The sequence below is a fragment of the Peromyscus californicus genome, unplaced genomic scaffold, assembly GCF_007827085.1.
Source record: "Peromyscus californicus insignis strain IS unplaced genomic scaffold, ASM782708v3 Scaffold_7__1_contigs__length_154581171, whole genome shotgun sequence".
Lineage (NCBI taxonomy): Eukaryota > Metazoa > Chordata > Mammalia > Rodentia > Cricetidae > Peromyscus > Peromyscus californicus.
Window position 1 is genome coordinate 15,726,239 of NW_026294595.1, and position 22,847 is coordinate 15,749,085.

At 45.8% G+C, this 22,847-nt stretch overlaps 1 protein-coding gene across 9 annotated transcripts in view; it reads left to right on the top strand.

Annotated features, from left to right (window-relative positions):
• Window positions 1–22,847, top strand: part of Cacna1b (calcium voltage-gated channel subunit alpha1 B) — a 155,240-nt gene that overhangs the window by 88,876 nt on the left and 43,517 nt on the right. For all 9 annotated transcript variants that reach the window (XM_052722815.1, XM_052722818.1, XM_052722816.1 and 6 more), the window contains 6 exons: window positions 11,875–12,001; window positions 14,787–14,916; window positions 15,253–15,312; window positions 16,695–16,801; window positions 19,526–19,622; window positions 20,899–21,059. In XM_052722815.1, coding sequence (XP_052578775.1) covers window positions 11,875–12,001; window positions 14,787–14,916; window positions 15,253–15,312; window positions 16,695–16,801; window positions 19,526–19,622; window positions 20,899–21,059 — 682 coding nt within the window. The remainder of the gene's footprint in view (window positions 1–11,874; window positions 12,002–14,786; window positions 14,917–15,252; window positions 15,313–16,694; window positions 16,802–19,525; window positions 19,623–20,898; window positions 21,060–22,847) is intronic.

Here is a 22,847-nt window from a genome sequence, read left to right on the forward strand (position 1 = left end):
TTGGAGATTTTCCTTTGTCTGTCTGTTATCAACTCCTCCTTTTATTACTTTGTGGTCAGTAGCCACATTCGATAGTATTTCTTTTCCTTGAAGTTTTTAGGTTTTGTTCCATGGCCCAGGATATAGGCCACAGTAGATGTTTTATGGGAGTTGGGAAAGAACATGTGTTCTGCTGTTGTTGCTGGGTGGAATGTTGTATAAAGGCCAGTTCCATTCTGTTGGTTGGTCTTCTGTGTGGGTGTTATTTATGTCTAGATCTGTCGGTTGTTGAGAAAAGGATACTCAAGTCTCTAAATGCAACTTTGGGTCTAATCTACCTTTCCTTTCACACTGTAAGTTGTTACTTTCACGTTTGTGAATTGCTGTTAGATACGAACACATTTATGGTTTGTCCTTTTGGTGCAACAGCCTTTTCATCATTGTGTTATGCCTTTCTCTGTCCCAGTAATTTTCCTTGATTTGACATCTATTTTATCTTGTGATAACATCTTTACTGTTTTTAATTACTATTTGCATAGTTGATCTTTTCTACCTTCCATTTTCAGGCTAGCTGTATAGTTATATTTAAAGTGAATTTTTATAGACAGCATGTAGTTGAGTCATGGTTTAATCCATTGCAAATTCTTTTATTTGGCATTATAACATTTATATTTAATGTAATTGTTGGTAAGAGTACAGCTTAAGTTTAAAATCCTAATTTTTGTTTCTGTTTGTTCTCTATGTTTTTTATTTCTCTAGTTGGTTTTTGCTACCTTTCTTGGAGGTTACTTGAATGTATTTAAAAGCCCAATTTGGTTTATCTATAGTACTTTCAAGTGTCTGTTGTATATGGTAATTGCTTTAGCGATTTTATTATATAACTTAATCCAGTTTACTCATTCTGCCAGTTTGAGTATAGTATAAAATTTCTCTATATATACTTCTCGTTTATAATATAATATTCTTAATTTTTTTCTCTGCATAAGTTTAGAATCTCAGCAAAATGTGTTTGAATTTTTATTTCAGCTGTCAAACATAACTTAGGAAATGGAAGAGAAGAAGGAAACGATTATATTTAATCATTTTTCTCTTATTATTCTTTCTTCCTTTCTGGTATTCTATATTCTTTCATAAATTGTCTCTGTGTAGAAGGCTTTCTTTAGCTATTCTTTTGGAAGAGATCTGCGGGTGACAGGTTCTCTTTAATTTCCTTCATCCAAGAATGTCTTGATGTTCCCTTCATTCCTGAAGGATATTTTCACTGGGTCTAGAATTCTGGGTTGACAGTTCTTTTTTTTTCAGCACTTGAAAAAAACGTGTGCCTCTTCTGAATCCATGGTTTCTGATGAGAAATCTACTGTCACTCCAATTGTTTCCTTCCCATAGGTAAGATGTTGTTTCTCTCTCGCTGGTTTCAAGGGTTTTTGTCTTTATATTTCAGAAGTTTGAGTACACTGTATTTTGATGTGGACTTCTTCAAATTTATCCTGTTTGGGGTTTGCTCAACTTCTTGACTCTGTAGGTTAATGTCTTTTGCAAATTTGGAACTATTTCATCTTTTATGTCTTTTGAGTACTTCCGTGGTTCCACGTTTTCCTTTTCCATTCTTAGGCTCGGTAATATGAATGATTAATCTTTTGTTGTACTCTCAAAGGCTCTTGGGCTCTATTGATTTTTTTTTTCGGTATATTTTCTCTCTGTTGATCAGATTGGGTGATTTCTATTTTCCTATCTTCCAGTTCATTGATTCTTTCCTCTGTGCCCTCCATTCTGCGGTTGAGCCTGCCCATCTGTCAAGTTTTTAATTTTAGTTACTATGTTTTTTCAATTCTAAAGTCCTCGCTTGGTTCTTTAGGTCTTCTATTTCTTTGCCGAGATTTTCTATTTTTTGTTTGCTTCAAGTTTTGTTTTTTGGTTTTTTTTCAACTGTTAAGAATTTCTGGGGTGCTGTTTTAAAGTCTTTGTCAGATAGACTTAACATCCGTTTTTGTGGTGCCTATTGGTTGTTTTTTCTTGTTCAGGTTGATTTTCTGGTTCTTGGTGTGACAAGCAGTTTTTTTGTTTTTTATTAAAACCTAGTTACTTTGGGATTATATCCTGAGCCTCTGAGTCTCGTTTAAATCTGCTTTGGCTTGTCTGCTGTGATATACTCAAGGAGGAAAATGGGGAACTGCGTTGTTAGCCCCAGCTGAGGTGGGGAAATAGATTCTGGCTTGGCTGCTGTGAGCATCAGTGGAAGAGACCCTTCATTATCACTGGCCTAAGCGGGGTATACCAGCTCCCCAGCAGGTCTCTACTGCTCCCACGTGACTGCCATGAACAGCAGGGTGGACCTGATTACCACTGGCTGGTAGTGTTTTTCCTGGTTTTCTGCTAGCACTCATTTTAGTGAGATGGGGAAGGGGTGCTTCCTTAACTATTGGCAAAACTTGAAGTCTCTCCGTGTGATCTTCACTGTTATTGCATGGCTTATGGGTCTGGTTACTTGAGGGTGGGGATTGAAGCCCGTGCTCCGACTCAGCTGTCTCTCATCCTACTCCAACTGGGGCTTTGGGTTGCCTCTTACAGGCAGGGACGGTAGAGGTCTGGGTTCCTTCCTCAGCCTGTGCTGGTGTGCGTAGAAACGGACCATTTGTTTTGTTGTTTCTCTTGAGTTGGCAGTGGTATAGCGATTGGTGCCTGCATGTCATCTGGTCTACTAGGGCTCACGTTCCCAGGTCCTTTCGCCAGGGCGTTTTGAAGGCTGTGCCTATTGGTGTTTATGAGTTCTAAGCCAAGTCTGGATATGTGAGGCATAAAAGAAAACTCAGAAAAGGAAGCGTTCTTATTGTGCTGCTCCTTGGCTCTAAGGTTCCATGGCTGACCTGCCATTTTCTTCCTATTTTTCAAAATCTCTCTACGTTTATCTTGCCCAAGGATCACGTATATCCAGGTGTGCTTCGCTGGATGGAGAGGGGAGGATACTTTAACTCCATCTGTCCAGAAGGTCACATCTTGAGCTAATTTCTCTATGTGGCATGAGGTAAGGATTAAGGATCTCTCCTGGCCTCTGGCCCTTATGGGATCTCCAATCACTTCATTACCATTTGTTAAAAAAGGACTGTCCCCTTTCTGTTAAATTACTTGTGTTGAAAGTCAGTTGGTAGATGATACTGAATTTCAGGGGAAATGTCTGGAATTACATTTTAATGATTAGTTCCGTCACATCGTTTTGCTGTTGTGTGGTAGACGTTGTAGTTGGACCTGGGTCTGCCTGCCTGCCGTGTAACTCTCTAATCCTTTTAAAAATCCCCCCTTATTTAATGTCGGTTCTCTTGATGCATTTCACCCCATCTTTTCCTTGCAGTACTTTCAGCCATCCCTTCTTCCGTGGGCTCCTTGTAATTTCTGAAATGATTTAGATTTATTGTTCAGTTTGTTTTTCTCACTTTCTCTCCTGAATTTGGTGAGCTGTCATCTCACATCTCTCAGGTCTCCACCAGTCTTCCCTGTGGCCGTTAGGTCTGTGGTCCTCTTTCTCATTGGCAATTGGCTTGTATAATTGCATTCATTATTTCATGTTTGAGAGTTGTTTACAGGGGTGTGTGTGTGTGTGTGTGTGTGTGTGTGTGTGTGTGTGTGTGTGTGTAAGTAATATTTTCATTAAATAGTGTCCATTTTCTTATTATAGAAGCTGTGCCTATTGGATACTGTTTCAGAAGAGGATAAAATAAAGGGTTGTGTTGTTGTTGTTGTTGTTTTGTTTTGTTCTTTGCTAGCAGTTACATTTCGTTCTGTGGAGCACAGGTCAGCAGTTTGGAGCAATGTGTTTACTTTCTATTAACAGTGTCCTTTTCTAGGGGTGCAATGGAATTTAGCATTCTTGTCAGGATTGGGGGGGGGCTCTTCATTGTTCTAACGCTCTAGTATGCCGAATCTCTCTGTTGCACTATTGACCTCAGCCCCTGAAACCTCACCAGCATACAGTGGCTCGCTCTCTCTTTGCAGTGATTCTTGTCTTCAGTAGCAGGATCCAGGTGGCTTCTTTCAGGCCCAGGGACTTATCAAATCTACCACTTTTAAGTTCCCAGGTGCAGTGGTCTAGTTATCTGGCCTCAGACCTATTCTTAGTATTTATTTATTACCGATGGCATCTCTCTTCTAGGACAGGCATGAACTGATGTCCAAATTTCATGTCACCAGGACTCTGATACACTCTCCTCCTCCTTTGTCTCTGCGTGGTTTTTCAGATCTCAGTTTATCTTCCCATTTCCTGTTAGATCCAGACCCAGATTGTTGCCTAGACCATGCTAGCCTGCAGTTCCTCCCCCCCACCCCCACCCCTTTTCCCCTAGCTGCTGTAAAGGAAGTGGCAAGTTCACTTCTGAGAGTCTGTCTGGGAATCCTTGACCCCCTCAACAGACTCCCAGGTGCCCAGATTCCAGAGAAATGGCAGACACCAAGGAAGTTCCCAGGCTCAGATTGCCAGACTCTAGGGTAGTAGAGGGTTCCTGGTGGCAACACACCTCCCACCCTTTTAGAGGATGTGCTGTAACTAAATGTGCGTGCCTCTCCTTCCTAACTTCTTGCCCTGGAATTCCCTTCCCTCCCTGCATTCCCATGAACTGAAGTCCCCCTCTTCTCTGACACTTACAGGAAGGAACCCTGACTCTGCCTCATGAGTCTGAACTCCTTCAGAGCCCCCGTCATGCTGCTGTCCTTCTGTCTGTGTGCTCATGGCATCAATAATGTTTAAAAATGAAAGTCTTACCTAAATGACCATCTGTCTCAGTTATTCCCTTGAGCTCCAAATCAAGATGGCTCACTTCTGTGTCCAAGTTCATAGTTTTTTGTTTTGTGTTTTTAATCTCCTGTATGTGAGAGATGTTGACTAGGGATGACTTTGTTCTCTCTCCTTATTGACCTTTTGGCTTGTGGCGGGTTCAGGGAGAAATACAAATGTAGAAAACTGACACATTTATGTGAGGTGATCTCCTGCTCTGTCCAGCCATATTTATTTTATATTTTAAACAAGTGTTCTCCACTGACCTGCATCTCCAGAATTCTTTTTACCTTTTGTTTTGAGATAGGGTCCAAGGTCTTACTAAGTAGCCTGGGCTGGTGTTGAACCTGTTCTAGTGCAGGCTACTCTTGAACTTGGGCTTTTCCTTTTCCAATCTCCTGAAGCCTGTGACTTCAGGCCTGGCCCCCGGAACCCTGTCAGTGTTTCCGATGTCCCTCCCTCTGTCTTCCTCTAAAGGCTGCTCCGTTTAAGTCACTCGCAGTGGCAACCTGCATCATGGCCTTCTCCGCCATGTCTTTGTTCTGGCTTGTTAATTACTAGTTAATTAATTACTGCTCTCACCGGTTCCTTCGTTCTACTTTCTTTTCTCATCTGCCTTGCAAGGCCCTTTCTCCTGTGTTTTCCTTTGATGTTCTCAGCTCATGACATTTGGGCCTCTCGACTTTGTGCATTTTAAGCTTTAGATTTCACTCTTAAGGATTCTTTTGATTATAAGTAAGTTTTTGAAGTTTGTTTTTGTTTTAAGTCTACCTTTCAAGTTTCATTGTTTCTTGTCTGATTCATCCGTGTGGTCTGAATTTCCAAATAGTGGAGGTTTCTCTCAGGGTTGCCCAACCTGTGCCAATGACTCAAGATAGTAATGAGCATGGCCCAAGTAAAAACGTAAACTTCACTTAGAACAATATGAGGCTTTTAGGGGAGGGGGCCCAGTTGCACAGTTCTCAGTTGTGAACTTTGTAGATGGGTGTGTTGCGATATCAAAGGGTTGGCTCTCCCTGGTATTTTTCACTTTTCTTTTGTTGACTTCGTTATTCCTCCTTAGCTTTCATTGCTTCCATATTTTAGATCACTTTTAGGAGTTCTCTTGCCCTCTTCTGCTTGAAGAAACGTTTCCTAACTTTTTTTTATGGGGTTTGACAGTGGTAACTTCTCTGGACAACCTGTATTCTGGCATTGTTGTGAAAAGTGCTTTTCCTTTGGATGGAGTTCTAGCTGCTGGTTATTTTTTCTCCTCTTGAGACTATTATTCCATTGTCCTCTGCCTCCTGTTCTGTTCAGAAGCCAGTTGTTAATTCAAATTATTGTTCCTTTGTATAGCTCTGTCATCTATCCATGGTTGCTAAAATAAAACCCTTTTTATTTTGGAAAATTGAAATGTATGAAAAGTAGAGACAGGCATAGTGAACCCCTGTGTTCCGTTCCTCGCCCTTAGCTTGCTCTCATGTGCCAGTCACATTCTGGTTGTTTCTTGTTTTCTTCTGTATCGTGTTCAGAATAATCATGCCAGTAGGCATCTCAATTAGGGGTTTAAAATAATCATAGTAGCTTTATTGCACTGAATGCTGATAGTAATTCCTTTATGTTGTTCATTACACATTCCAAGTTCAAATCATACAGTTGTCTCAGAAATAGCTTTTTATAGTTGTTTTGTATGAATCATTATCCAGACAAGGTTCATTCATTTGCCTTTTATTTTTTTAAAGTCTGTCTAAACTTCTCTTTTAAGCATCTCTCTTGTGTTTCCTTGTTTATCTGCTGGGTAGAACTTCCCATATGCTGGAGTTGGTTGATTGCATCAGGTGTCCTGTGGTACCTTTCTCTACCCATACTGCACTCTGCTAACTGATAGGGGTGTAGACAAGGCTTCAGAACTGTGAATCCTTCGAAATTGTGTTGTTGGCAACTATATTGTGATTTAGTAGTCTCCTTGGCCTCTACCTAGTAGATGCCATTGTCATTTTGTGAGAATCAAAAGATGTCTTTAGACATCTGGTGCCTACGTATCTAGAGACCTGATGGTATGATGAGCTCCAGTGATGACAGCTTGGCTCAGGGCAGCATCACACGGGTCTCCATAGGTGATGTAAGAATGGAACAGTGGATTAAAATGAAGCCCTTCCTTGTAAAATTCCCCATCAGCCTTTCCCCCCAGTAGCTCCAGTGGTGAAGACGATTATTATCTGATGTGTGATTTCAGTAAGGGTCACATTTTCCATTATTTCTTCTGCAGTTATTATTGTGATCTTTACTAGGAGGAAGATCGTTGCTTATGAAATACTTGGTTATCTCCAAATACATTTGTGTTTGTGTTAAGAAAGGTCATGCTTATGTTTGTCCACTTACTTACGAATTTTCAGAGCAAGAAATCAGTATCTTAGCAACTAACCCAAATATAATCAATAAGAAATATTACTTTGAAATTTTAGATTTTGATATGTTTTGATTTTTTTTTTTTTTTTTTTGAAATCACTGTTACTTTTGATGCTTCAGTTTCTCCCATTTGGACCCAGGGAGTTCCTCTTTAAGTTGGGTTTTTGTCCTGCTCACATACTGTAGACATTTTTACAGATTTCTTGTTCTCCTGTGTAGCATATGCCAAGGACCATTTTGTATGTCTCTCCCAAAAAACCATGTATTGGACACTGCCATTATGGCCAGATTTCCCTTCCCTTCCTGCAGGAATCCCTGCCTTCAGTGACAGTCCTTTCAGTTCCTTAAGGCTGCTAAGAACTGTAAGAATGTGTGGAAGCTTACCTCCCTAGGGTACCCCTGTGCCAGTGAAGGAAGGTCTTGCATATGAGAGCCCAGCCCTGTGACTACAGGTCAGGATGACCTTTAGGGTCCCTTGAGAGCCGAGAATGCTTCTGCTGGGCTCTGCTGAAATTCACCCCTGCTTGGTCCCTTCACATCCTGTCCATTTCCATTTCCTTCTGGTTGCTTCTCTGCAGCCTAACACAGACAGCACCGGGATAAATCATGACCTGTGCACATTGCTATTGGGTCAGTCAGTCTCACTGCAGTCAGTCCAGCTCCTCCCCCCTCTCCCCTCTCTCTCTCTCTCTCTCTCTCTCTCTCTCTCTCTCTCTCTCTCTCTCTCTCTCTCTCTCTCTCTCTGTACTTGAGGGCCAGTATCCTAAGAGGTCAGAAGAGGACCTTATATACTGCTAGACGAGAGTTACAGGAAGTTGTGAGCCACCTGATGTGGGTGCTGGAAGCTGAACCCCGGTCCTCTTTCTCAACTGCTCAGAAATGGTGGCACTCAACCAAGGAACGTTGAGAGCAGGGGCAATAGTCTCCTCCAGGGAAGAGCACACCAACTGGTCAGCCCCCAAAACATACATCCGCATAAAGTTATACAGACTGAGCAGGTTAAGAATATAATTGTATATACTTACACATATATGTTGTAATAACAATTAATGAAAAAAGAGGTCATACATTTGTAAGAGAGCAATGAGCCTCTGAGTGTTGTCATTACAGACATATACCACCATGCCTGGCCAATGTCTCACTTTTGATTGATGGGATCTCTAAAGTCCATTACTCAATTACCAAATGTGAAATTTTTATTTTAATTTTTTTGATTGTTACTATGATTTAATTGTGCCGTGATTACGATATTGACCTGTTTGATAATTTCCCTTGAGGTTTGTTGATAATTCATTCTCTGACAGCTTAGCTTATGGCTGTTTATATCTTAAGCTATCGTTTTGTAAGTACATTGGCATTAAGCAGTGGCCTGTGTCCTGTTTTACTCAATTTCCTTGTCATTGCTACTCAGTGTTTTAGTCCTTTTTTTTTTTTTTTTTTTTGGTTTTTCGAGACAGGGTTTCTCTGTGTAGCTTTGCGCCTCTCCTGGAACTCATTTGGTAGCCCAGGCTGGCCTCGAACTCACAGAGATCCGCCTGGCTCTGCCTCCCGAGTGCTGGGATTAAAGGCGTGCGCCACCACCGCCCGGCTAGTCCTTTTTCAGAATCCTGTAAAATAGAAATTGCCATTGTTTATGTATAGAGACAATATTTATATTTTCCAGTTTATTGGCATATTACTTTTTTGCTGTAACATGATTTATGTGTTCCTGAAAATGCAACAGACCCATTGGAAAGGAGGTCCATATAACTGCGGCGACCGTGAATGAAACGCGTGGTCTCTATAAAGTACAGCAGATTCCCTTCTTCATGGTGTTCGCACCCGGAGTGGAGACCAGTGAGTCCTTGGCAGTCTGAAACCCTCCAGCTGTGGCTCCTGCAGGACTGGGAAGGGACTTGCTGCCCAGGGAGCCTGGTCTCTTCTGTACCCAGGGCCATCGGTCTGCGCCAGTGGAGATGCCTATAGCTTTACTTTGTCCTTAGGGGTCTTCCCTCAGGGCTCAGACACTGTTGTCTTCAGACTCCAGTCTTTTCACCCTTGTCTCTATGGAACAGGTGGCTTCAGCTTAAATTTTGTTGCTGAGTCTGACAAATGGGAAATGGTCTCAGAGAACACATGAGTGAACATGTGGGGCTCTTGTTTCTTCCTCCCAGAGAGATTTGCTCTCGGATTCCCTCTGGTTCTGACCTCAGTTTCTTCAGACAGGCTGCACCTGTGCTTCTTCGACTGTCACAGGGACTGGGGGTGGCTGTGAACCAGTTCCAGAGTTTTATTGCTTGACATTTTTGAAAAGATTCACTTTTTATTTCTCACATTTTATATTTGTCACTCCAAAAAATTCTAAATCTGAAGTCATTGGGGGTGCAATTGATGGCCTGTCGTATCTACCCTTTGGACTGTGGTGGCCTTGTTTCCTTGTGTGTTCGTTGGCATTTGTTTTTTTTTTTTTTTTTTAATTTAAAACGTGATTACTATCTGCCTTCCCTTTCTCACCTGGCAGTGTGAGGTCATTTCCTCCTACAAAGGACTCGCTGGCTGCTCACTTCTGTTCTTTCTAAGGACAGTATCTAACCAGTGCCATGCCAGATGTATAGGAAAAGGGGCTTAAATTATTTTAAAACTCCCTTGGTCTATAGAGATTCTGTGGCCCCAATGCAGTAAGCTTTTGTCAGGAGGACTTACATGTCCCCGCCTCATCAGCCCGGTCTTGCTCAGGGTAGCCACTTCTGGAATGTGGATTGATGAAGGAGGCCATTTCTGCCCTGTCTTACTGTGAGGGCCAGTCCTGAGGATCCCATTTCAGCACCAGTGGTCGTTTTCCTACACAGCCATTCCTTGGGTCAGTTCAGATTTTGGCCTGGAGGAAGGAAAAAACTACGTCAGTGGTGGCTGGCTCGTCACTCTTGGAGTCTGGCCCTCTCCCTGCCTCCCCCGTCCTGCAGCTGTCGTTCTCTGTGTGTGTGTGTCTTCCATCGGTATATTGACTTGTTACTAAGAAGTTGTTTAAACAACCTGCTTTCGAGAGTGGTTCACACAGCCTGTGGCAGCTCCATCCCGACCCTTCCTCTGGTTTTGCTCCCTCCAAACCCTGTCATAGACCCTCCTTGCTCTCTTTCAAATTCATGGCCTCTTTTCACTAATTGTCATGGCATACATACATGCATATGTATGTAATTGTTCATGATTTTGTTATGGCAAATTCTCAGTAATAGTTCCATCCAGGCTCTGGTGTCTTTATTTCGGTTTTTTTTTTTTTTTAATAATTTAGTTCTTCGAATCCAGATTGGTTTTTTCCCTCATTTACTTCTTCTTGGCTTTGCTGTATTTTGCAGGGAGGAGTTAAAAAAGTCACAATGTTAAAGTGATACTTTCTTTAAAAGCAGTATGTGCTCATCATGGAAACATTTTCTAAATGTTAAAAGTGAAAAAATAGTTGTTGCTAGAAATCTACTCACAGTCAGTCTTCTTGTTCTGTGTCCCCATGTACAGTGCCTCTGCTGTGACAGGGCTGCTTTGGGACAGACAGCATGGTGCTCATGTCTCTCTGCTGGTACCTTACTATTTCATATACCCCTTGTGTCTTTAAACTTAGATGCTTTCAGTATCCTTTATGTGAGTATTTTTGTACGTTACCTGTGGTTGTATGTTTTGTAAAGAACTTGAAAGGCTCTCTCTACCCCCAGAGAGAATGTCGCATGAATTAGTAGAATGTTGGGGGTTAGTGAGTATTACTGTTTTCAGAAGACTGTGTAACTTACATCTTCAGCAGGAAAGTTTGATGGTATTCATTTCAGAGTGTTTGCGTTAACATCCTCCCAGGTGGGGGATTCTGGAGGCAAACTCCGCTGCTTTGCTCCGGCTGTTCTCTACTGCATGTGAGTGGCAGGGATGAGGGAGAAACTGGATACTTTGATCTCCACTGGGCTTTGGCCTGAGCACCTCCATTTCTGTTGCTCTTCAACATCTTCTTTGGTTTTGTGTATAGTCTTTAAAGGAGGGGGGAGACTTTGGCAGTGGGAGGTGGCTCAAGTCACTGCCCTGTGTCCTTTGATGTCTCCACCGAGGTCTTAACAACCCTTCTATCCACAAGAATTGAAATAATGTGTTACTATAGCTAAAAATTAAGAATTGAGAGAAATGTATAGCTTACCTGAAAAGGACGCCACTCCTGGCTGTTATAACCTAGGGAGCTGAGTTTATGGGCACAAAGACGGTGGGCACTAGAGAGCAGAGGAGGGAAAGTGGAGAGGCAGCCATGGGTAGGAGTCAGAGAAGAGCCCAGAGAGCTGGGTCTGGAAGTGGAGTGGCTGGCAAGGCCTCTATTCTCCAGAGCTCTGCAAGAGGAGCCCCAGACCAAGTCAAGCTAGACCTGGATGATGGGTTCCTAGAAGTCCCTTGCTTTACCCTGTCTTGCTGCCCAGAGATCTACCAGGCAGAGGGAAGGGCTTACTAGGCTGGGAGGCATTGGTGTCCACATCAAGGGAGTGGTACCCCCATGTTGTCTCACATCACAGTGTAGGAGGTAGGCGGGGCTTGCTCAGATGTGTCAGGCCGTCCTTTTCTCCAGGTCTGGCAGTGGATCATGTTTTGCTCAGTAAAGCATTGTTCTTAGCCAAATATCCTTCCTTGGCTGGGCATATGATAGCCTGCCTCACTTGTCCATGGCCTGGAGCTGGGAGAGACCCATGTGCTATGGCTTTACGTGTGTACATCCTTAATTCTGAGGCCCTGTGTCCTTCTAGGTGGTAATGTGGACGTGGAAGGCCAAGCAGAGGGCAAGAAGGAGGCAGAGGCTGATGATGTGCTGAGAAGAGGCCCCCGGCCCATCGTCCCGTACAGCTCCATGTTCTGTCTCAGCCCCACCAACCTGTGAGTCTCCTCCGTGCCCATGGCCTGGGTTTGTCCTGCCTGTGTCTTTGCCGTGAGTGTGTGAGCACACTTGCCAGCCTGTGTGGGTTATGTACTTTGTAGAGACTAATTCTATATGTTTATTGAACACCTCTGTCATAGCAGTCCTGTGAGACACGTATGTCACCTCTTTTTATAGATGAAGACACAGGAAGAAGCAGAAAGTTCTGTGCCCTGTATAGACACACAGCCACGCAGTCTTGGTGGTGGGGCTGGGTCGGAGGCCAGTTCCTTTCAGAGGCTGTGCATCAGCCTTCTTGTCCACTGTTGTGTGCACCGCCTCACACAGGCCCTGTTTACACTTATGCACGTAGCTCACGCCATTCGCCTTCCCTCTGTTGCCATTGTGTGTTCCTTCCCGTGTTGGTCACGATTTATCATCCGCTCGTCGTTTCGACACTTTGTCAATCCAAACAGCATGCACGTGCCAGCAGCCTTGTACGTGCTGAGTCCGTGATGACGAAGACAGGCAAGACTTGCCTTTATTTAAAGCACGTGGTTCAGTGGGAAAGACAAACAAGCAAGATGATGCAGAGACGTATAAGATACTGACAGGGATGAATACTGGCAACAGTGGAGGTGGTGATGTGGGCTTCTGGTACTGTTAAAATTAGTGGAAGGATCAGGTCGGGGCCTCAGGGAAGAACAGCTCAATCACTTGAGGATGGGGACGAAGGACACTCTGGGAAGAAGGGAGAGGTTAAAGCCCTCCAAAGGCCAACTGGCCGGAGTGGGTGGGTGGTGAAGAGGTCAAAGGTAGCGACCTGAGGAGAGTGACAGTTTCCGCCCCACATTTTGCAGGAGTCTCCACACAGCTCTCCTCACCAACGCACGCTCTTTCCACCCTTTGTTTCTCATTCAGCGCCCGTTTACTGGGCGCTTGTGCTGCTAGGCTCGGGGTTAGGAGTAAAGGGTCGCAGAGACATCCTTTCCCCTGCCTCCCTTGGAATGACAGTGTTGGTGAGGCAGAGAGATGTGAGGTGGGGAGGTTCTGATGTTCTGGAACAGGCAGGAGAAGGCTGATGGAGTTATCTTCAGTGGAGCGATGTCTCAGTTGAACGGTGAGGCAGAGAGATGTGAGGTGGGGAGGTTCTGATGTTCTGGAACAGGCAGGAGAAGGCTGATGGAGTTATCTTCAGTGGAGCGATGTCTCAGTTGAACGTGAAGGATGCATTAGGGTGACGGAGCACATTTATGATGGTCCAGAAGTGGAAGGCAGCTAGTTGGACAGATGTAAAGAGAAGGTCCCCTTTGGCTGTCTTGTGGAGGACTGGGCACGGTGGGGTCCTGCGTACTGCAGTTCAGGGCTGCCCACTGGTGGAAGAGCATGGAAAGGAAGGGTGATGAGATGTGACCTCGGTAGAAGCTTGGAAGTGAAGTTTTGGGGGGACATTTTCAGATGCAGAATATGATAATGAATTAAAAATAGATGGAAGTGGGATCGGTGATGAATGAGTTCCTGCTTGCTGCCAAAAGGCAGGGAAGTCAGTGAGACCAGAAGTATTCTTGGGAGACTGGCTGAGCTTTGGGGGTCTAGATAGTGGTAGATAGTTCATATTATGAGTCCATATGACTTTCTCAGCAACTCTTACTGTTTTTTTTACTCTCCTTGTGTTTTTATCTCCTTGCTCCTTAAGCAAAGCCCACCTCCTTTTTTCCATTTCCCAAATCAGATCACTTGTATCTACTATTCACATTTGGGGCATCTCATGGCCAGGTGAGCTGGGAGCACAGCTGAACAGAAGAGATGTAGCTATGAGCTGCAGGCCTGAGTTAGAGGAGGAGAGGGCGTGCTGAGGGATAAAGGGCTAGCAGGCTGCCTGGACGTGGGAAGGGACGTGCCTGCTTTGTCGGATAGGCAGAGGGTTAGAGGAAGCGGAGAGAAATGGGTGGTGGTGGCTGAGAAGTTGCAATCCTTTGACAGCAGACATCCCTGGGGATGTAGAGTTGGGGGAGGGACCTGGAAGGGTTGGTGGCAGGGGTAGACTTGTGGAGCCTATTGAGGCTCTGGTGATAGTAGGAGAGATGTCTGTTCCGCTTGCCAGGTCTCTGGCTGTTCTTTATTGTCTGCCACGTGGGTTCAGTCTTGCCGACCTGGCCAGGTGGCTGCTTCAGTACTTGGCAACTGAGAGCCTCTGGCTTGTTTATCGCTGCACTGCTCGGTGGTGATTGCTCACTGGAGTGGAGCGTCATGTAGCCAGGGACTTGGCTTTCTCATTTGATGCACAGTAATGTTGAAAACAAAACAAAGGTCCTGGTCAGCTCTTGTGAACGTCAAGTACCTAGTGGTGGCTTGTGCCCATCACAGGCTCAGACACTCTGGGGCAAGAGTGGCCTGCTTTCCACCAGGCTGGTGTACTAAAATATTTTCTTCATGGACCACCTCCCCTAACCCATTCCCTCTATTTTACATGGTCTGTGAAGGGCGGGGTGGTTTCTGTCATCTGCTCTGGGGCTACAGACAGTACACAACTGAGTGGAAGCAGTTATGCCCCCACAGAATGCTATTCACAGGCATAAAGTCAGGCCTTGAACTGTGGTTTGCTGATTCCTGACCCGAAATGCCTTTTCAGGAATCTTGGTCACGGTCACCTGGCTGCAGACTTTTCACCACAGAAATAAGGGACAGGCAAAGCTCCATTCTGATGCTGCCATGCTTTCCTGTGGTAGCCAATGAGCACTTCTTGTGGGAGAGATTGACATACTCAGGTATTGGCCTATGGTGACCTGAACCTTGTCCTCACAGGCTCCGTCGCTTCTGCCATTACATTGTGACCATGCGGTACTTTGAGATGGTAATTCTTGTGGTCATTGCCCTGAGCAGCATTGCCCTGGCTGCTGAGGATCCTGTGCGGACTGATTCATCCAGGAACAATGTGAGTGTCAACTCCTGGGACACTGCTAGGACCCGAACATGTTCCCAGGGTCCACAGGGATGAGATGGTGCTGGCGTCCTGTTTTCCCTCAGCCATCCTTCTTCTCTCTGGGGGTATTAGAACCAAAGATCTGGAAAAGCCTGTCACCTTTAGCCCTTGTCTGGATAACATGCCAGACTTAGCAGGGCAACCACCAAAGACTCCTTCACAGAGGGATGCCCTGGCACCATTGCCAACTGATTCTACCCAAAGACCTGGGGGGAAGCTAGGAGCCAAGGATGTATCCCTGGCTCTAGATTTTAGGCCTGCCTAAAGCAATCCTACTTTTGGTTCTAGGCTTTAAAGTACATGGATTACATCTTTACAGGCGTCTTCACCTTCGAAATGGTCATAAAGGTGAGATGTAGTGACTCGTGCAGCTTCCATGGAAGCATGTAATGTTTGCAACCAGGCATGAGTTCACTTGGCAAATGTGCATGTGTGCATGAAGTATTTTGATGACTAAAAGCTTTACAAGCCACAAAGGGTCCCTGGTGTCGTGCTGCCCCATGGAATGCTGCTAGGGTCCTTGGTCCTGCTGTTCTTGGCTTCTGAGTATGGGGACTTTGGGCTTTATTTAAAGTGCGTGCGTGCGTGCGTGCGTGCGTGTGTGTGTGTGTGTGTGTGTGTGTGTGTGTGTGTGTGTGTGTGTGTATGTGTGTGCTCAGCTTCCTCTCCAGGGTTACCTCATAGCCACAAAGAAGGAGCCATATAACAGGGCACAGAATAAAGACCTCAGAGAGAGATGGCTGGAGCACTGTTAGATGCTGAAGACTAGGTTTCTACAGGATCTAGAGGTTTCCTGATGGGCTGAGAACCTGCCATATCCTCACAACTTCTGCTTTCTTCACAAGGTGCCCTTTGCCCGTGTCTGGCTTACACAGATGTGCATTCAGTGAAGTGAACTGCACACACGTGCACATGTATCAGTGCAGCTGAAGGCACATGTGCACCTACATACTTGTAGTCGGTTCAGAGAGACTTTGCGCACGGAGCACTTACAAATGATACATAAGTACATTACTTCTGCTCGTATGCTTGTGCTCTTGTGAGGAAGGGGCGGGCTCACTTTGCAGATGAGGATGTTGAAGATAAAAGATTGTGGTATTTGCCAAAAGTCACTGTAGCAGAAATGGCAGAGTTAGGACATGAAGCTTGGATTGGCTTGGTCTTTTCTCCTGAGCTTAGCTCAGGTTTGGGCTATGTGAGTTCTCAAAGGGAGCATGTCTGTTGCTAGAGAGGTAGGGGATGGCGAGACAGACCTCTTACCACGGCGGAGCTTCAGGAAAGTTTGGAACCTAGGTAGGACTCAAGACAGTTACATCCTCTGTAGGGACATTGAGGTCAAGGCCCTACTGAAGCCATTTAAGAGAGTGACCCAGGAACTGGAGAGATGGTTCAGTGGTTAAGAGCACTGACTGATCTTCTAGAAGACCTGGGTTCAGTTCCCAGCACCTACATGGCAGCTCACAACTGTCTGTCACTCCATTCCCAGGGGCTCTAATGCCAATGCACACAAAATAAAGTTAAACAAAAAAGAGTGTGACATGGGTTGTGTCCCCTCTCTGAGAGGGTATGTAGAGTGTGTCTGAGTTGCACTGAGGTCATAGTGTACACAGTATGTAGTATGGTCTGAGCAATGGGCCTATACTCAGAACCATGTCCCTCTGTGGCTGGGGCCTGCCTCTGCCTCTCTTTTCCTTATGTACTGTACTCTAATATCAGCTTATCCCCTTAAGATGATAGACTTGGGGCTGCTGCTGCACCCTGGAGCCTACTTCCGGGACCTGTGGAATATTCTGGACTTCATAGTTGTCAGCGGAGCCCTGGTGGCGTTTGCGTTCTCGTAAGTAACCCTTACATCTAGTCTGGATCCCATGGGTGTAGTGAGAACCACAGTGGGGTGTGAGGGTGAGAAAAGAGAAAGGTGAGGCTTGTGTTTGCTCTGTAGCTCTGTAACTGCACAAGCAGGGCTGTCTTGCCTTCTGGGGGGCTGGAATGTGGGGTTGAAAACTGAGACCATCTGTTCCTGACACTCCCTGTGGTCTGGGAACTGGCTGGGCAGGCCTCTGATTTGGGGCGCCTACCTTGCTCCTTTGGTGCCTGCTTACCTGCTCTGAGGTGAGTGCCTGATTGAGGGATTGGTGTGTTTTTTGCCCCAGCTGGTAGAAATCTTTGTTTGTTGGGGTATGAGACTCCTCTCTGATTCCTGTCTTAGTTACCCTTAGCTTGGTGATAGTTGGGACTAGACCCTCCATGGAGAGTCTAAGTTGGGCCAGGCATAGGGTAATAGAGAGGAAGTTGTGGGATGAGATTTAGAGACAAGAGTGACCCAAGGGGAGGGTCTGGATTTCTCTGGCCCTTGGGTGGGCCAGTGGAGGCTTGTGTTCTGCCTCCCACAGCACTGACTCTGTTCTCTTTGTCTTCTTGTTGCTGGACTCTGGTAGGAGCTTCATGGGGTAATGCCTCCCCTCCCCTTCATATTGCCTAACATCATGGCACGCCTGTGGCCTCTGGTCCACCCATCATGGCCTCACTCCTGCTCATCCACCTTCACCTTATTTAGGCTGCATGCTACCTACCAGGCGCCATCCCCAGGCCACCATTCCTGCCATGCCTCTGGGGACTGGTTGGGGGCTGGGCTGGGCTAGGCATGGTCGCCCTTGGTAGGGAGGCCCTCAGTGAACAGAGTATCTGAGTGAGAGTATTAGAGGCTGGAGCATTGGCCCAGAGAACAGTGAGGGGTCTGGTTAGAAGCTGCCAGTAGTGACCACGGTCCATGGTGCTGGACATCCTGAAGTGCTTTCCCAAGTGGCTACTCTGTGGATATGCAGCTTTCTTTTTCCTTCCCTCTCTATAGCTCCCTCCCAGGACCTCCCAGTGTCTCCTCTGGGTGTCTTCATGGACCCTCTGTCCATTAAGGAAATGGCAGGAAATGAACAGTTTGCTGGAGTGTTAGCAAGGGCCCTGGAGAGCTCCAGGCAGCATGTCAGAGAGGCTCCAGATGGTATTAGGGAAAGGGTGGGACTCAGCCTGTGGTCTCTGAGTGAGCGGAGAGGGGAAGGCGTGAGTCCAGAGGGTGGCTCCAGTGGGCAGTTCTTCTTGGAAATACCCCTCTTGCTTTGCCACCCACCCTGGCTGGTCTGTGTCCTGGTTCCGCCAGAGGGAGGTGGGTCTAGGTGGGTACTGGAAATGTTGGGTGACAGAAAGGCAGGTTTTGTTGTCTTGTGTCACCAAGCCAGCCCAGGGTAACCTTGGACTTGCAAGCCTTCTGCCTCAGCCTCCTTATTTCTGAGATGTTCAGCTTTAAGGATGGTTTGATCTGATTCTGAGATGTGGGGCCGAGGAAAGGGAAGTGTGGGGGGGGGGGGCATATCTCTCCTTTCCTGTGAAGAAGGCCTAGGATGTACAGCTGCTTTCTGTTTATCCTAGAGTTTTGCTCGAGCCCAAGGGAAGCCATTTGGGGCAGACCCAGCCACACTTGCAGGCCAGGCTCAGGGGTCTGGGTAGGAGTGATGTCTGAGCTGGCTAGGATAGGGCTCCCTGTATATAGGAAGCCTCCCCAGCCTTGCAGGCCTGGCCCCTGACTGCTAATTCTTACTATCCCCAACCTCCAACAGGCAGAGACAGCATTTGTGTCTGCTCTGGTTTCCAGGGGGTTCTTTTCTAAAGATTTATTTGTTTATTTTATGTGTATGAGTATTCTATCTGCATCAATGCCTTTATGCCAGTGGGGCATCAGACCCCACTATAGATGGTTTTGAACCACCATGTGGTGCTGGGAATTTAACTCAGAACCTCTGGAAGAGCAGCCAGTGCTCTTAACCTCTGAGCCATCTCTCCAGCCCAAGGGTTCTTTCTAATCCTAGGCTTTTGAGCTTGCTGCTATTACCTGGAGTTTTGTCTAACTTTCTGACTCTCCCACCCCACTTTTCCTGTCTACTTTCTTGATGGTCCTGGTATCTGGCTGCTTCTCTGGCTCTGTCTTTCTCTTTCCTCCTCTCTACCTCTCCTTCTGTCCTTCAGGTGTCTCTCTCCTCTCCCCTCCTCTCTGATCCTTCCCTCTCCTCTCTCCTGTCCCTTTTACCTGTCTAGTCCTTCTGTCCCCCTTTACTCCAGTATCTGGCTCTGCTTCTGTATTTATGTATCTCTTTCTCTCCCCCTACTTCCCTTTTGGTCACTTGAGGGGTGTTCTGCAGCTGATGACAGTCAGGTGGCACTCCCATATTCTAGCATCGTAGGCGGGCTCACAGACCTCTACTCTGCTGGCTTGGAGGTGTCTGTCAGGAACTCTGGGCAGGTGGAAATAGCTCTTAGAGCCAAGAGCCTGGGGTCTTTCCTCTTGAGAAATCAGCTTTCCTTGTATACCAGCTGTGCCACTCTGGTTTGATACTAGCCCTAGCCCCACACTGTTCTCAGACAGACATGGGAAGTGTTCCTCCACTAAGTCCTCTACCTGGAGCCTGAGACAAAATGCACAGGGCCTTATTAGACAGACCAGGTGGACTGGGTAGGAGCTGGACTCAAGCCAGCTCTCTGCCTGTCAGCATCAGCAACTTCTCCCTTCTAGAGGATCCAAAGGGAAAGACATCAATACCATCAAGTCCCTGAGAGTCCTGCGTGTCCTGCGGCCCCTCAAGACCATCAAACGGCTGCCTAAGCTCAAGGTTGGAGTCTGGAGCTGGGGCTTAAGGAGTGTGCTGCGCATGTGGGTGCGCTGGTGTGTGGTGGGTGCATGTGTCTTCACAAGCTGTTCACCTGTATGAGGGGACATTCTTGCTTAACTCTAAGACCCTTCTCCAAGGAGGTCTGTTCCCAACAGAGGACCCTCTTCCTTGACCTCCAACACCAAGTGGGACACTATGACAGGGCAAGGAAGAACAGAGGACAAAGGGCACAGCAGTAGGATGCCAGGAGTCAGGGACTCCAGAATGTAGCTGTTGGGCTCAGCAAAAGAGGCTGGGTACTGCTGAGTTCCTGGATGAAGGAAGTGCAGTGATTAGTAAGCCCGAGTCAAGAACAAAAGGCTTTCTGCTCCTTTACTCTACTAGCCTTCAAAACCTAGGCAGTAGGTTTTCATTTCAACAGCTTGGACTTGTAAACCTCAGAGACAGTAGTCAAAATGTCAGGGAAAGGGAAAGGTGGCCTAATACTTGTGTATCAAGTGGTATGTGGGGAAGTGAACTAGAAAGGCCTCAGGGAGTCCCTGGGCCAATGCGGAACTTGGACTTGAGGCAGCAGGAAAAGAATGCTGTGCACGGGTCTGCAGCTTCCTTGGCCCAGGCAGCTGGCAGCATTTGGAGTATGCTAACTAGTGTCTCCAGAGATTGCTTTCCATCTTCAAGGTAGCCTGGAAGGTAGATCAGCTCTGGGAGCAGGGTGAGGATCCTGAGTCACATCTAGATCCCGGAACACATTCCAATTTTCTGTCCTATGGTCCTCAGAGACACAGTTCCTTGTCTAAAGCTTTAGTCGTCCCCAGTATCAATGCTGCTGCTGGGCAGGAACAAAGCAGGGACAGTGTACAAGGTCAGTGCATTTTCTCTGTACAGGCCTGGTCCCTTCTGGCTCCTTCCAGTGGTCTGGCACCAGCCTATTGCAAGGCCAGTTTCCTTGGGTGTCCTGGTGGCTGGTCTAGTACCTCCAGACCACTGGTAAAAGCCAGGATGATGCTCCCTTCCTGAGAGAAAGAGCTGTTAAGGTAGCTTGCAGTAGTGCCTTCTGTGGTCATGGGTTAGAGGGTCTTATGTGGTTCTTGAATACCTCTGGGAGTCTGGGTCTTGTGGGTGCTGAGATTCTGACCCTGTGATCCCCTCCATACCCTTTCCTACCTAACCCCATCTCCTGCCCTCTCTCAGTGACCCACTCTCCCTTATGACCTCTGGACTCCACTTTGCCTCTCCCTTGTGGAGTCTCTGATGGCACTGCCCTCTCCCCTCACAGGCTGTATTTGACTGCGTGGTGAACTCCCTGAAGAATGTCCTCAACATCTTGATTGTTTACATGCTCTTCATGTTCATATTTGCCGTCATTGCAGTGCAGCTCTTCAAAGGGAAGTTTTTTTACTGCACTGATGAATCCAAGGAACTGGAGAGGGACTGCAGGTAAACTGAGGCTTAACTGATGTGAAGGTTCATCCCTCATGTGAGCACCTAGTTCCTTTTTATAGCTTAGTATCAGCTCTGTAATATGTCACATATAAAAAACATTAGTTACTCTTTTTATATGCATTGGTGTTTTGCCTACATGTATGCCTGTGTGAGGGTGCAGATCCTCTGGAACTGGAACTATAGACAAGTGTGAGCTGCCATGTGGTTGCTGGGACTTGAACCTGGGTCCTCTGGAAGAGCAGCCAGTGCTCTTAACCTCTGAGCCATCTCTCCAGCCACACATATTAGTTATTGAGTCACTTGTGACCTGATATTTGGGTTGTTTCTGCCTTCTGCTTATTGCAGATAATGCTGCCATCAACTTTTTTGTACAAGCTATTTTTTGTAGATGTGTGTTTTAATTTCTCTTGCATGTGTAGCTAGAAGCAGAACTCCTAGGTAATATGGTAACAGTTTTGCTATTGAAGAGATGCCAGATGGTATTTAAAGTGACTGAGCCATTCTGTATTCTCCCAAGAGTTCTGATTTCTCTCGATCTTCACCAGTGTTTGCTATTTTCATTGCTTTTATCTATTTTGAGTTGTCATTCTGTTTATTTACGTGTGTGTGTAAGGTGGGGGCCATGCATACTTGGCACAGCGTGTGCAGTCAGAGGGCGCAAGGGAACTTCCACCAAGTAGGTCCCAGGGATTGAACTGAGGTAGTCAGGCTTTGCAGCAAGCCCCTTTACCTGCTGAGCCCTCTCGCCAGCCCTGTTTGCTTTTATCTAGTTACATTTATCCTAATGGGAATAAAGTGATGCCTCAGTGTTGTTTGATTTGCTTTTTTCTAATAATTAATGATAATTGAGCATTTTTCATGTAATGGTTGGTCTTTTGTATGACTTCTTCAAGGGAAACTTTTATTCAGATATTTGATCCATTTTAAAAATTAGATTGTCTCTTTTGGTATAGATTTTATTCATATTTTATATGTTCTAATTACAAGCATTCTGACTGATCAAAGATTAACAATAGTTTCTCTGATTATTTGGATCATCTTTTCATTTTCTTTTTTTTTCTCTCCCTCTTGAGACAAGATCAAGGCTAGAACTCATGACCCCCCTGCCTCAACTTCCTGAATACTGGAATTGAAGGCATGCACAACTACCTCAAGAGAGCTCTTATTTAAAAAATGACTTACTGCATTTATTTTGGGGTGGGGGCACATGCCATAGCATCCATGTGGAGGTCATGGGACAACTTGTGGAAGTCAGTTCTCTCCTTTTCTCACTCACATCTTAGGGATCGAACTCTGGTCATCAGTCTGGGCAGCATGTATTTTCCACCCACTCACCCAGCTCACCATGCCGCTCCTTTTTTATGGTGTCTTTTGAAACAACAAAAGTTTTTGATTTTGCTGAAGTCCAATTTACCTTTCCCTCTGTTTTGTTGTTCATGATTTTGATAATCTAGCTAAGAATCCATTCCCAAAACAAGGTCATAAAGATTTGCCATGTGTTTTCTTCAAAGAATTTTATAGATTTATATACATATATATAAGTTTTGGTCTTAATAAAATTTAATTATAAAAATCATCAAACAGTGAACTCAACCAGTTCCGAAGTCTATACATCTCAATGATAAATAACGAAATTGATAATGAAAGTGGCCCGATTTTCTAACATCGGTAGTGAGGTGTGGGTGGTGGGTTTGCATGTAGAGTGGTTGGAGTGCCTTTGTCTCACCAACGTCATGGTGGAGACTGCACTTTCCACATGGAATGGTCTTGCCAACTTTCGGG